The sequence below is a fragment of the Amphibalanus amphitrite genome, unplaced genomic scaffold, assembly GCF_019059575.1.
Source record: "Amphibalanus amphitrite isolate SeventyFive unplaced genomic scaffold, NRLGWU_Aamphi_draft 000780F_arrow, whole genome shotgun sequence".
NCBI lineage: Eukaryota > Metazoa > Arthropoda > Thecostraca > Balanomorpha > Balanidae > Amphibalanus > Amphibalanus amphitrite.
In genome coordinates this window covers 273988-289472 of record NW_024882274.1, presented here as the reverse complement: position 1 = coordinate 289472, position 15485 = coordinate 273988, and the positions used below count along the sequence as shown (strand labels likewise).

General features: G+C 46.3%; 2 protein-coding genes across 2 annotated transcripts in view; both read right to left on the bottom strand.

Annotated features, from left to right (window-relative positions):
• The window catches only part of LOC122366039 (serine/threonine-protein phosphatase 2B catalytic subunit 3-like), a gene marked incomplete at its 3' end in the record, with an annotated part of 65891 nt that extends 55197 nt beyond the window's left edge, over positions 1–10694 (bottom strand). The window contains exon 1 of the mRNA XM_043337797.1: positions 10477–10694. Coding sequence (XP_043193732.1) covers positions 10477–10525 — 49 coding nt within the window. The remainder of the gene's footprint in view (positions 1–10476) is intronic.
• Positions 10695–12797: 2103 nt separating this feature from the next.
• Positions 12798–15058, bottom strand: LOC122366049 (lactoylglutathione lyase-like). The gene is made up of 3 exons (XM_043337816.1): positions 14982–15058; positions 14510–14647; positions 12798–13706 (listed from the first exon to the last, which is right to left on the bottom strand). The coding sequence occupies exons 2-3, from the start codon at positions 14612–14614 to the stop codon at positions 13263–13265; spliced, it is 549 nt and encodes a 182-aa protein (XP_043193751.1). The 5' UTR covers positions 14615–14647; positions 14982–15058; the 3' UTR covers positions 12798–13262.
• Positions 15059–15485: the final 427 nt, after the last annotated feature.

The window sequence follows — 15485 nt, the reverse complement described above, 5'->3', positions numbered from 1 at the left end:
AAGAGCCTCGTGGGTAGACCCTATGACAAAATTACTGTTTTTGTTTTGCAATTAGGCCTGACAAAGAGCCCTGATGAAATGAATGCATCTGAGTAAAACATGCCTATAAACTTTTCGATGTCAGCCTCACTTTGAAATACAACGCAAAAAAAAAAAAACAAAGAATGAAGATCTCTAAACGTCAGCATCCATCAATTTCCCGCCAGAGCTACTTTTCCCACATTCTAACACATCAAAGAAATCCTGAAACACTTGAGGATGTTTACAATTAGTTGTTCGCAGGCGACACATTGCATCTGGCAGTTATGTTCGTTCTCGCGGATAGTTTATAGGTGTTTGTCTTGTGTTGCGCGAGCGAAAACAAGCACATCAAGTTCTTCAAACCATCGTGACCTTCACCCTCAACAAATGCTCAAACGTTTCTTGAAAATGGCCGAGACCAACGCGTTCAGGTCCATGTAACACACAGGCATAATATGAGGATGGAGGGAGGGAAGGATTCATGGAAGGATGGAGAGGAAGAAAGTTAGAAAGGATGAAAACTGAGTGAGAGATGAAGTAAATAAAGTGACATGGGAAATGGAATAGTTAAACAAAAAGTCAGAAAGACAGAAGATAGGAAAAAGTGATCAAAGAAAAATGGAAAGAAAAAAGGGCAATGAAATTGAAAGGAAATATTAACAAGAAAGGTATTTGGAGAGAGAGAGAGAGAGAGAGAGAGAGAGAGAGAGAGAGAGAGAGAGAGAGAGAGAGAGAGAGAGAGAGAGAGAGAGAGAGAGAGAGAGACAGAGAGAGAGAGAGAGAGAGAGAGAGAGAGAGAGAGAGAGAGAGAGAGAGAGAGAGAGAGAGAGAGAGAGAGAGAGAGAGAGAGAGAGAGAGAGAGAGAGAGAGAGAGAGAGAGAGAGAGAGAGAGAAAGACAGAGACGAGGAGACCGTGCGATTTGGTTCGCTGCGATTCGTGTTCTGCAATTCGTTCCGGCACCGCCCGTCGTAATGCAGCAGAACTAACGTGGCACCCAGGCGGCAGCCCTGCGGCACCCTGCCCAATTCGCGGCGGCGCTCAGGCGGCAACCCTGGGGTACGCCGCACAATTCGCGTCGCTCCACCGACACGGTGAGGTCGGTGGGATGCTGTTGAGGATCAGAAGATGGAACAGACCGTGAAGGGGACGATGCGAGTCCAAACACAACAGCCGGCTAAAGCACGATCCTCGAGATGTGGGAAATTGACAAACCTATGACTGGATCGATGGAATGACAGAGTCGAATCGGCTGTCAAACTCATCCAGCATCAAAAATGCTGGACGAGGCAAATGAGGTGAGGTTTTAGTGATGGCAACAGTGGTAAACTGACAGCTAGTTATGTAGGGGAGAGTGGGGCAAAGCGGCCACCCGGGGCAAAGCGGCCACCCATCTTTTTAGCCCTTCATAGCTGGCGTCAGTTCCAATTTATGGTTTCCAATTATGCTTCTTTTCGCGGTCGTTCGAATGAGCCAGACCGGGGTTTCAGGCCCATCACCATTGTTCTGTGAAACACGGAAAAGCATTTCTTGCCAGGTTACCAACTATGTTAACAATTTTTAAATGTTATGTTATTCCATAACCATTTGGAATTTTTATAAGCGTTCTTGTCCATGCATTGCATGGTTATCGTACATGTATTCTACCAATTTTAATGTTTTTTACCCCACTAATAGCTAAGCTAGAATATTTTTGTTTCGGACGGTATGCGCGGGGCAAAGTGGCCGGGGCAAAGTGGCCACCCCCCAATTGGCTATAAGTTGCTTCCATCTGGATAAAAACATTATTTATATTCAAATGTTTCGTCATGCACTCATCTTGGCCACTTTTCATTTGCATGAGATACCAAATACTGCAATTAAATGTTTATTTTCATGAAAATCCTTTCTTTGTTTATCTACAGGTGGAAGATGATAAAGTAAACATCCATCCTCGCTTAACTTTGTCATCATCAAATACCCTAATCGTACACGAGGCAACTATTTTGTTTCTCATATCGGGACTTGAGAAGACGCCGGTGGCCGCTTTGCCCCAGGGTATGGGGCAAAGTGGCCAATATGAATAGGTTTAAAGTTTTGTTAATATCTTTCATATGTGAACGCCTTTGGAAATAAAACGCAGTTGAAATAAAAGGCAACTTAATAGGGATCACATTGGTGTAGAAAGAATCTTTCCAAGTTTAAAAATCAAGCGTTGGCATCGTGAGAAGCGTTAGGGTGGCCGCTTTGCCCCACTCTCCCCTAAAATTAAATGTTAGCCTCAACAAAACTGGTCACACCTTTGTAATTAGTAGCCTAAAACTTCCCTTCCGGAAAAGGCGGACGGAACCAAACAGGGACGAGTCACGTCATTCGCCAAATTATGGAAAATATTCGTAAAGCGACCACCTAAGACGAAAACAGAGATCCATCATACACCATATCTGATGTGGCAAGAACGTCCGACTAATGGAATGCAGAAGAAACCCACACATCTTCCAAATAATCGCTGATGAGCTACGACATCCATCATAGCATAATCGCCCAACCAATGTGTTGGGTGATCGCTCCTGGGGTGGCATCTCGAGGAAACGCATGACGGGCCGTAACTAAGGAGGCTCGGCTTCTTCGTTTGCGAAGAGCGGCAATTTATTCACTTCAACAGATTTTCTGTTGGAGCTTTAGGCGATGAATGCCGGAGATTTGGGAGAGGAACACACAGAGAGGGAGGGGAGAGTAAAGGGGGATCGTCACCCCCGTGACCAGATAACACCACTCCAGCGCGCGCGCAGCGCAATCTAGCCCATCGTAAACGGCCTGTTTGCCAACGCATTGCCCGTCGATGACACCGACGATCGTCGCACTTCGTCGACAACGACGAACGCATCGTCATCTGCGTCGCGGAGGAGCCCTGATCATCAACGAACAAGATGAGAGTGCAAATATTTTTCGAGCGTTGAAAACCGGCGCGACGATGGGAGGCACTTGACGTATGCTATTCGTTGAGACTGGAAGTACCCAGACGATGATTGCCAACGAATAACACAACTTCGTCGGACAAAAGAAACGAGGGAATTCGCAGGCTCGGTGAACAAGAAACGCAGCTACAATCTCCTACTCAATCGCCGTGGTGGCAAGGCCCGCAGAATTCTAATATATCTGAGCAGCGAGAACAAGAAATTCTTCGTGGCAAAACTCCAGGACGGAAATCCAACACTGAAATCCCAGCGATTCTCGCGCAGGGTAAGGCGGCTGACTGCTAAAAGCCTTAAAAAGGGGGTGCTAACACGGGGATCATTTTTCATAAAAGTGGGGATTTGGTTCCGCTGTCAACAAATGCGAGGCACACGGACTATCCTGATGCTCAAAGATGTGGCATCATCGATTTTGCAAGGATGAAGGGTGAGGGGACGGATGGCGATAGTAAGTGGAGAGGGGCAGAGCGATCTTTAGCGAGAGCAGGGGGCGGGACGGACGTCTGCTGGTCTCTTTTCGCACCCGCAGGCCAGCTTCGAGTAACGGCTACGCCCAGGAGGGAGAGATCCACCCGCCGGGAGGGCGGGCTTTTTGCGAGCGACACAGTTAAGTGCGGTCGGCGTGTGAACGTAGATGAACTGCAAAATGTAGTAAACGTAGACAACAAATGTCCGCAATTGGACAGCGAGTAGGGATGGACGAAGCTGTGATCGAAGAGGTGCACGAGATCATACACGATTTGCGAGCGACACGGTTTAGTGCGCTCGGCGTGTGAGCGTAGATGAACTGGAAATGTAAAAAGTAGACAACTGCCGGCAATTGGACAGCGAGTAGAGATGGACGAAGCTGTGATCGAAGATGTGCACGAGATCACGCACGATTCATGCACAAATGCACAGCATCGACAAATGATTTTTTCATCGGAAATTCACTGCCCCCATGCTATGCGGCGCTTCCACTTCACATTTCTCTTTTACTTTCAGCCAACCGAGCTTTGCGTATTGAGCGTATTGAGTATGTGTTTATAAAGGAAAGACGATTTTGTCACCGCGCCAATATTTCATTCTCAAGCACGCCAGAGAGCATCTCATGAAAAGCGAACAGTTTTATGGCTGACGGCCATCGTGCGTGAATAGCATTGACATTTGGTCCGTATGAAGCGCCTCATCGTCAAAACGGCGGATGCCACCCACGTCCCACACTAGCCAGCCCTCAGGCCGTCCGCCCACGCTGGGCATTTCGATAAAGGTCACTGGCAGGTCACGTGAAGGTCAAATGAAGGTCGCGGATAAGACTGAGAGTGACACTAGGGTCGGCAGCTTCAGAAGAAAGATAGGTCGGCGGTCAGCGACTCTGAAGAAAAACAGCCATGGCTGAGCTGAGCTTTTCGAATTACCATGACTCAGCAGAAAATAGAACATTTGCTGTCAATTGCAATCAAACGCATTGCGTCGCAATTTAGGTAGTCAGAACATGCGAGATTTCATGAGGTTATTAAGAGTAAGAGAAACACAAAAAAGTGTCACTGAAAGGTTATTTCATAAAGACTATCTAGGGAATGTCTCAATCGCGTACGATTCATGCTATAACGACAAAAAAAATCATACCAGCCCATGTATATTCTTTCATGTTGCTACGCATCAAAATCGATAAATGTATCATTCACCTTCACAAAAAGTACTGATACGCTTCAGCGAACCTATCCCACCACACACCACCGTCTCCCTTCTCCGTACCCTATTCAAATCGTCCCAAATACCACCACACTCCCCACCACAGGTGTGTCAACATTTGAGAAAACACCACACCACCTGAACCGAACCCTCGGTCGACGCGCCCGGCGCCCCCGTAGTATGATTGATGGGAGACAGTATTGCTAACTGTACCGTCAGGTGTGCCCGATAGGAACACGGCACCTGGCAGCGGTATGGTGCGGAAGAACATGCTACTGACAGCAAGAGTAAGGAGTAGATTGAGCGGGCAGAGCGACAGAGAAGTGAGAACGAGCTTTGCAACGGAGAGTGAGAATTGGCGCGAAAGAGAGGAGATATGTAGCGCGGGGAGGCCGGTGGAAAATTGAACGATGGGACAGGGAAGGGAAGAGAAGGAATTCTGAGGAACTGCAGAGAGCAGAATGATTTGAGGGACAACGAGCAGGGGAAGGCAGAGTTAGTGGGTCAGGGACAAAACAGGGAGGGAGAAAGATAGAAAAGCTGTACTAGGAGTGAGGGCTTAAATACAAGAACTTCTTTGCTGTTTATTTGTTGGAGTTTTCCGGGGCATGAACAGCGGGGCCACTTATGCAGAATGCGTAATAGCTTCGAAGGTAGGAAAGGATTGGCTAGCTGAGCCTACGAGCGAGGATGGACAGAGCAAGCAGGCCGCAGGGCTTTCTGTTCAAGTCGAGCAGAATTTCATGTTTAGCGCGAGGCGAGCTTTCAATACAGGACGAGCTTCGAGACAGTTGAGCAGGACGAGGTTGGCGGGGGGGACGGGGGCTACAGAGCAGCCCGGGGGCGGGGGGAGGGGTTTGGCAGCGGTCCACAAGACTCTCGCGGCAGACGGGTCTGCCAGGTGGTCGACTCGACGCCAATCCGACAACAATACTAGGCACCGTTCCAGCGGCCACATACCACCACCGCCGCCACCGCCGCCGCCACCACCGCAGCGGACAAGCGCAGCCAATAGTAATACCCAGTCTGGTGATTCCTGAACCCACTTGACCGTCCCGACCAGCTGATATAAACTGCACGGAGCTTATTTGACGCTCAACGCTTCCCGAAGATGTTCTTACAGGTGTTTAAAGAAATAGGACATGAGCAATTACCGGATATAAAACCGAGGCGAGTGTATATAGAACATGACCACCTGTTCGTAAGGACAAGCTGTGAGACCGCAGGCTTACGTCACGGTGGCACAGCTGTGTGAAACGATCGCTCCCGCGTCACAGAACGAAGTGTTGTCTTTCGAAGGTGTGTGGCATGTTTTTGTCAGCAATTCTGGTAGAAAATCCACTAGACGCACCCAAAATGGTGTGAGAATAGGGTGCCAAATAATAAATGAATAAATGGAGTTTACCGATGTCAGGTTGGACGGGGTCATAAAAATATATTGTAATTTGTAACACTATCTAAATAAAAATAGTGCGGTGTCTATTCTAAGCGTTCCAAACATGTTGACATTCAGCCTTCAACATTCATTAATCGCACGATTACTACAAAAGTAAATATAATTAAATCACCCCAACTTCCCAGCTTGTAGTGAGTGCTCAAGCATCGTTCGCTGCTACTGACGAAGACGTTTACACCTGCGTTAACATATGTCAACAGCCTGGAGAGTACAGCAAGGAGGCTTATTACGGAGTCAAATGATCCAAAAGGTCACCGGGATCACCAGGCAGTGGCACCCGAGGACGGGCAAGCAGAAAGTTTTTAGATGAATTATGTAAGCTACCAGGAATCTCAGTGGAAGGAATGTGGGGAAGAACTTCGTTCCCGTAAAGCTGCCAACATTGGTTAATATTCAAATTGCTCGTCGAAAAGTTAATCATTCTGTGACGAAAGCAAAATAAAAATAAGTTGTCTTCACATCCAAACTTTCTCTCATCCAAACCACAAAAGCATCCTAAATACCGAGACAAGGGAAACACCAACAGTGGGGCAGGCCAGGTGAGACAACAGGAGGAGGGGTGGAAAGGTCAGAGGTCAAAGGTCACAGCACAGTGCCCACCTTGCTGACCTACGGCGCAGTACCTGTGGCCTTCTGGCAGTACCGGGGCGGCGGCGTGCCTCTCGAGAGGTCAGTCAGAACCGTCAGGAAGGCAGTGCGCGGTTGGTCAGAAACGGGACAGAAATAGCTGGCCGCCTAGTAAATGCGATGAATGAGAGCCAGGCTGGCGGGTGCGCTGAGCCATGGGACGACAGGACAGGTGTGGAAAAACGACCCAGCGGTCACCTGTGGAAACAGGAGAGAGGGAGAGAGAGGAGGGGAGAGGAGGGTAAGAGCTGGAATGTTGTGGTGAGGAAGAAGAGGGAAGAGAAGAGGAGAAGAGATGATATAGGAGATGGGAGAAGAGGGAGGAAGAGAGTCGTGGGAAAGGGAGTGACAGGAAAGAGGGTATAAACTATAATAAAGATGAAGGTGGAAAAGAAAGAAGAAAAGGGACCAGAGAATAGATGAAAACATGGAAAAGGGGAAGATGGAGATTATGGAGAATGGTGAATGAAGGGAGGACAGGAATGAGCACAAGAAAGAAGCAGAAAGAAACAGAAATGAGGGTAGATAAGGGGAGGAAAGAAAGAATAGGTATGTGGCAGAAGGAAACCCATCAAAATGTTTAAAAATTATTAACCCGCGCCCCACTGGGGGGGGGCTATTTATAGCCCCCCCTCCCGTTTTTCTGCAATAACTTCCAAACCGCTTGACGAATCGACGCCAAACTTTCAGTACCTTCGGCTGCATCAATTTGACACCTTGTGTCAAAATTTGAACTTCGTAGCTACCATAGGTCGGCCGGAAATGACGTCAGAGTGACGTCATGTTCGTCCGATTTCGACGCAAAACATTGAACCACGGCAATCGCTCCCAAGAGCTCAGTTTTTAAGCTAGATCCAATTTCTTTGCATGAAAGAACTCAAAATTGACCGCGCTATCAAACTGCTATCTCGGATTTTCAAAATTTTGAAAATTCCGAAAATTTTATATAATAATATTCAAAATTTATATTTGTATATTTTTTTCAAAAAGTTTTTGACTTTTCGAAAAAACCGGAATATATGTGACAGAACACATTATTATGACTAACTCTAGCAAGTTTTAGCTAAATATCTTCAAAAATGGCCAAGTTATACGCATTATTGCAAAAAATTTACAATTATCAATTTTTCAAATCAATTTTTCAGTACGTATTTGGCATCGTACACCAATATAAATGGCACCATCGTGTTCCTGAGCTCAAACTGCATCCAATAGACACCTTTTTTGTTGAAAAATTTCAACTTCAAAATTTGACCTTTTTTGACCTGAAAGTGACCTGACCTAAGCTAATTTCGACTCAAAATGACCTTGAATGACACAAACGACATCAAATTCGAAATCTATGGCCTAAATGGACCATAAAACATGTGTCACGTGACCGACGCATGATATAATATTTTCGTGACCTGTGATGACCTGACCCTGACCTGAAAATCAAAGTACAAGTTTGGTACCCTCAAGGTATCTAGAGCATCTGTTCACGAGTGTGGAAACCAAAAATGAGCCTGATCTGACTTGTAAGACGGCGGCCAGAGCCCAAAATGTGAACAAGCCAAAGTGCTAATAATTTTTACTTTGACCTGACCTGTGACGTCATCGGTGACCTCGAGGTCAATGAAATTAGGTTTCGCTCGACAGTTTTTCCGGGGCTATCAGACGCCGTTTGAATTTTGACGATCGGCCCAGTAGTTTCGGAGTTAGGAGGGGGGGCTATGAATAGCCCCCCCCCCCCCCCCCCCCAGTAGGGCGTGTTATACACAGACCCCAGTGGGGCGCGGGTTAATATGAAGGCATTGATATTCTACCTATCAATGAAAGCATCTTTTTCATTATTTGTTTTGTATTTTGTACCTCATCATTTGTATCAGAAACACAAGTTAAAGGAAGGGTGCCACCTTCCGAATTTTTTGTTCTATGAATCTATTTTACTTATTTGAATTTTTAGACGTGGTTAGCGCGTCCAAAATATACAAAAAAACCGAAACATTGCATTTAATACATTGGCCAAAAAAAAAGATCGTTGTTTATATCACCACTACAACTCAAGGTCGTTTGATGTGGCAGCTAGGACGGCTGGCATATCCTGTTGTCATGGCAACATATCATTCTGCCATTTGCATTGATGGCGCAACTGAGACAAAAAGATGAACAAATAAAAAGGAAGAAGATAACATGATTTGAACTAAGTTGTAGGTAACCAAGTAGGTAACTGTTGGCCATATTTGCCAACAGTTAAAGAACATCAAATAAGTCGAGTAAAGGTTTTTCCTTTACAATGCTTAAGAGATCTATGGAACACTTCACCCTTCATGCAACTTACTAGAAAAACTTCCCAATTAAAATTTTAAAACTTAAGTGTATACCATAAAGAAAAAATATACCCTTTCAAAATGATAAAACATGCTTCAAAAGTATAACTTTTATGCATACCTTTGCTGATTTCATGTTTTATAAAATACCCTTAACACGACGAGGAAATAGTGCTGAAGATTTTTGCCTGCCCGAATGCTGGCAGCAAAACTCGCAAATGATAACTTCACGTGCGGATTCAATGCTGACCGTCTCGAGCATAGGTAAGTGAAGCCGGTTTTTAGGTTCATGTGAGGCTAATCTTGTAAAAACTGCGTTGTGTCCAAAAGGTGGCACCCTTCCTTTAAGTAAAACTAGTAAATTTCTACCCTACTGACATGACCTTCCTGGCATGACCTTCACACTTTATGGCTGCAAATGAACCTAATAAGGAGCCTGATAGGCTGAAAAGCACGACTTTACATAAATGTTGACAGAAGTCACAGTACTGTGTTTTGTGAGTGGAAATGAACTGAAGCAGGCTATGCAGAATGATTGATTACAGGTTGTGCATGATCAACACAGGCTTATAAGTTACAACCACACAATCAAAATGGCAAGCATAACAATGGTTTCAATTAAACTAGAACATGATGTCCATCCATGTTGCCTAGTGGCTTATCATTTAGACAACCTGTTTTGCTTCTAAAACAAAAGCATGCTTTAAGTCAGGCCCTCTCATTGAAGTATGGGCAGTTTTGAGATGCAAGAAATTGATAAAAACTACTTCCAATCAGCATCTAGGATTCCTAGATACTGGTTGGAAGTAGTTGTCAATTTCTTGCATAGGAAAGTAAGTAACTACTTTCAATTCAATACGTGTAAGGTAGATAAGCGATATGAACTCACAGAAACTCATACCGTTCTTGCTAAGATTGCATGATAGGTAGATAGGTATCTTACGGCAACTTTCAGCAGTATCAGATCATAAAAATGCTGAAACCACTTCATGAATATATCTATCTCTCTGAGGCACCAAATACTGTTTGCCATTCAAATTGAAATATATTATTTAGGGATTATGACTTGGACTGATCAGGGCTTCCCTGTGCAGGCCAGTTGGAGGCCTCACAAATCCAACTAAAAATCCATCCCAGATTCATAAAATATAGGACTCATGCTCTCAAAGCAGATGTTATTGTCAGGAATAGTGGCATCACTGCTCTCAGGAAAAACACGAATTAATGTGCAGCTTCCCGCAGTTGTGAAATCATGGACCAAAAATTGTAGCATAGAAGCGTAGGCGTATCACATCAATGTCCAGCAATATCAATAAACCAGTCTCTGAAGACCTTTGTTTATCCCCGCCCCTCCCCTAGTCTGAGTCCGTAGGTAAACCGCCCCACGGCCAATCGAGAACGCCCATGAACACTGACACGGCCCAAAAATGGACTTACTTTTGACGATCCGCTCAGCAGTCGGCAATCTCTGACTATTGGACGTCATATCCACACTTGATCCACACACTCACGAGCTCCCTGGGACCACCATTAATTCGCAATGTATTCGGGCACACAGTCACTCCGTATCAAAAGAATATCCCTCGCGAAGATGGCGTACACAGGTGAATAACGATCGACTCGGCACTTTGCAACTTTTGCGCAGGGTTTGACGCAGCTAGGTGGCGCCAGCGCAGCCTTTTCCCCAAACAGCTGGCGCCGGCTATGGCTTTGGTCCTAGTGATGGGAAATGCGCCCAGTACTTATTCAATGAGTATCTACTGGGTGTCAGTGGCGCAGCCAGGGGGTCGGCACAGGGGGTGCAGAACCGAATGGCCAGTTTTAGGGCCTTAGCCCAGTCAGAGTTCTAAGGGTTGAGTTGGCTTCTGAAAGACCACACCGCCCACAAGGACAAGGCTGTTCAGGGCCGCACAAACTAACTGGAGAACTGCCGAATTGCCGAGCACGTCTAGGGGTTTCGCGATGACTTTTGCGGCCAAAAAGCCAGTCTCCGTAGGCACTGAGCGACGCCTGATGGCCCACGAGAATCGTACCTTCCCCCAGGGGTGGAGAATCAATTAGGGGTTTTGGGGGTGCTCGAGCACCCCCTGAAATTCAAAAGTCGCCTTATAATAGTGCTCCAGGGGTGCTTAAAATACGTCTGAGACACAAACTGCTTTGCGTACGTCGCGAGAAGAGTGATGCTGCGGGGAAAACGCATCTATATGTGCTTTTCTACGCAAGAATTCAACGCTTCCATTCGCCAGGTGCTAGAAAAGCACCCCCTGGGATTATGACAATTCTCCGCTCCTGCCTTCCCCAGCTTTTTTCGAAGGCCCATGCAGCTCTCTGAGCCCTGGGGCCACTTTGTAGGCCTCTGAGGGCCCACGCAGCCAGCTCAAGGGGCCCCACGTCTAAAGGCTATAAGGACCCACACCGTTCTGAGGGTCACAAGCCGGTCGCTAATCGGCCACACGAGATTTTGAGGGTCCTGTACGTGGCTTCGGAGGCTTCACATTCATTTCTGAGGGTATAACACCAATCACCATTGTTGGAAGCTGGAGCCTGGAGGCTGCTTGACCTACGAAAATTCCCATTCTCCAATGGCCCCTCGTAACCGGCGTAATCGCACTGGTTTTTATCGCCCAGCCCAGTGCATCGGGTAAACGGTCACCACGGCACTCTGATCGCGCTGAAAACTACGTGCAAATATTTTTCCCCGAAAAATATGAAACATAATACATATCGTATCTCACCAACCGCTATAGCCATGAAATTCATGCATCACGTCAGGCATTAGTTCGGAGTTCGGACTTCAGTCAAGCTATTTTCTCCATGCCTTACGAACTTCTACCCATTACATAAACTTGACGTAAACTCCCACTCTACTAGCAGCGGTATTTGTTGATGTTGAGCCACCACTATTGCTAATGCCCAAAGCCACTGCCGGCAGTCGAAAGCTCAGAAGCAGAACCCGTCGCAACATATAGAATATAGATTGTGTAGATTGCATATTTGCACATAAGTAGGTATGCACTTCTGACTTCATATCCAAAATATTTCCTACGAGCTCATTCATAAGGAAAATGCTCAAAGGGAGTGTTTGATTTTGCACAACAAGCATGCCACCGTCCTCGGCCGAAATAAGTTCCGAATCAGCCCAGCAGCCTCGTACTAGGTGGCAGCACCAGCACAGCCACAGATGGCAGCACATACCGGTGAAGTAACCCGGATGGCCCATAACGTACTAATGGGCTAACTGGGCAATTTGCCCCTGGGCCCTACCCCTTTCCATTCTTCATCACAGCTGAATGTTATCGTTCGACCTCACGCCACTCAGCTCATTATTGTGCGCGGTTCCAATTCAGGCGACGACGGTACCTATGGCCGACTGTATATACGACTGGGAAGGATGTCCCCCCGGGGCATTTCTGAGTTCCGACTTTTCACTGGTGATTACGCTATTGACCGATGATCTTCCGAAGGAATCAAACCAAAACTTATCATTATCTGAGGCCGGATTTCGTCTATTGCAAACACAATTCACGGGACTTTTGACGGGAATGGTTCAGTTTTGTAAATAATCGGCAGTAATTTAAGGAGCACAAAATATTATTGGTTATTTCAAGATACCTAGTGCGATATACATGATCCAGTAGATAAGCAAAAAAAAAACTAAAATACTTCTCCTGTTCCCATCATTCAACTTCACTTCACCACCAAACGATGCCATCAGAAAGCGCACGAAACGAAAACGAACGAAGACATGAACGAACAAATTATATCCGTATTCCGTTTCACGGAAATTGTATTGCTAGATCGCTTCACAGCAAGTCAATTGAGAATATCCATTGAAAAAAGTTTGATCAGTAATGTATACAAGGCACCGTCATTGTATATATCACGTATATAACGCACCATCACCGTCACAATACTTCCATGATATTCACAGCATAACTTCCTGTGTTCTGATGGCAATGTACCAAATACCAATGCCATGGTAGGAAAATAGCAACAATTTAAAATCAACACAAATATAATTCATGGGATTAAAGCTTCTAGCTACCTTAACTTGGCAAGATTGCTTTTGAAATACCTGGCCCGTAATGCAAGGCATACATGGAATATTTCCTGCCGATCAACCTGCAGCTATGTTCATTCTAAAAATAGGGCTGCATCATGGACAGTTTAGTACCAATGCACCAGTGGTACGCATTCCCCAACTGCACCCCACGAACAGCGCCCTAGTCCACCTCGGGGAAGGTTTCCGCCACCCCGTCGGCCGTCAGAATCTCAATCCAATAACCATCCGGGTCCTTGATAAACGCTATCCCCTTCACCAGACCCGTCCCAGGCTTTACAACAAACTCCACTCCCAGTCGCTCGAACCGCTCGCAGGCGGCTTTCAGATCAGTCACGTGCAATGCAATGTGGCCGTACCCGTTAGAAGCAGGATCGTTACCACTGCAATAGCCGGTAAACTTCGGATCGCTTTCCGTTCCCCATTTGTGAGCGAGCTCGACCACTGCGCGGCGACCGAAACACCAGCGCGTGCGCTCCTTGGGGTCGGAGGGAATGTCGGCGGCGTCTTCGAAGCCGAGAAGATAGAGCGAGACCTTGGCCTCCTGAAGGTGAAGTCGCTTCAGCAGCCGCATGCCCAGGACTCGCGTGTAAAAGTCCAGAGACACCTGCAGGGAGAGTGCCCACCGGTGATTTGGTAGAGGTAGTGTTCTGATCAAACGAATAACGATGTCCTTATTGTCACCAACATACGTTGGCGTTGACCTTAATGATTTCACCAAAAACACTTAGCTCAACTCGTAAGAAAGAAAGAAAAGAACATCGAAGATACCTAAACAGAATATTTGCCATTAGATATTTCTGTACATACTCAGATCGCAGTTATCATTGGAGCATGACCTCTTACAGCACAGCCAATGGAGGCACTAACCTCCTGGCTCTAGCCATTTTTTTATACATTATGCTAACCTCCCAGCAGTCAAGCCTTCCTCGTCACCATCAGTATCATCTGACAATGTGACCAAGAGAGCCAACTGTTCCGACATCGCACCAGCCTCCATGTCACTTCCACCTCTCTGGGAGACATCTCATCTCACTTCCACATCTTGCCCGTCTCACAGTCATGCTCAACACTAACTGGGAATAACATAATCAGGACACTGAGCATCAATGTTTACCAAAAACAAGGAGACAAGTGCCAGATAGATAGCATTTAATGAGGCATGAAAGGCTGCCAGATGACAAGTTTCAGCCTAAGGATGTGGAAACTCACTTGATAAGGAAGCCTCTCCCTTACTTGGTACTTAGCTACCACCCTGTTGGCTGTTTCAAATGAAATCACTGCACCGGCCTGTCCCGTTCTTTCACAAACATAACCTACCTACTAAGATTACATGGGCCTCACAGGCCAGAACAGCAGCAGCCTGTACCAAGCAAACCACTGCACTGTTCTGAATAGGCTGGTCCTGACCTTTGCGTCCTTCACTCGGTACATGGTGTGCTGGAGGTGGGTACCAGCAGTGGCAGGATCAGGCTCCGAGCACGCTGCAGCTATCTCTTCATCAGTCAGAGACATGGCAAACTCCCAGGCAATCGTAGTTTGATGCACCTGTGAAAAGTAAATGACAGAATTGAGTCATACAACATCAGAATAATTATGCACAAACTGTAAAGCTGATTGGTTGGTTACCTACCTAGTTTAAGTTATGGGTAAAACTTGAGCTTCACATCCTGAATGTAGTCAGGATGTGAATTGTGAAGCTTAAGTTTTAGTGAGTATCTCCCCTAACCGAGACTGCTCTGGTGTGCTGCCTGTTGCAGAGTATTTCGTGTACCGTCTCAGTCTGGCGTCTGCTGCCATCTTTTTCACAATATCTATCAAATATCTCAAACATTCAATTGGCATTTACCAATGCATTTACCAAGGACCTACCCAGACTTACCAAAGGGATTTTGATTTACCCGATTTACCACAACACTCCTCGCCCCCGGAAAACTTTTGTTGACTTTGCAAATGTCTTTTACACGCCACGTTTGTAGAGGTCCGATGACACCATATTCAGTGGTGAAGTGAATTTGCTTCCATATGAAGTTTTGGAAAGGTTTCTTGCATTGTGATTGAATACCTTGGATCCCCAGCTTTTCCACCATTTCAGGCTTCAGCTATCAGTTTTCTGTACCTGTACATATACATACTGTGCTTTTTCACGAGTCGGAACATCTTTTTGAAAACAGCAGCCTTTAGTGCCAAATGCCACTAGTCCTCTCCGTGGCCGAATGGATAAAAGCGCCGGAATTCGACGCTTAGCCGGAAGTGAGAGCCCGGTTCAAGCCCCGGTGCGGGCGGCCACATTTAGCTCCTACGTGTAATGGCGTGCGTGTCTGTGGCGGGGGCCGCACAGAAGCCAGGTAACGTGAGTGAGCGGAGGGGACCGTGTCCAGTCGTG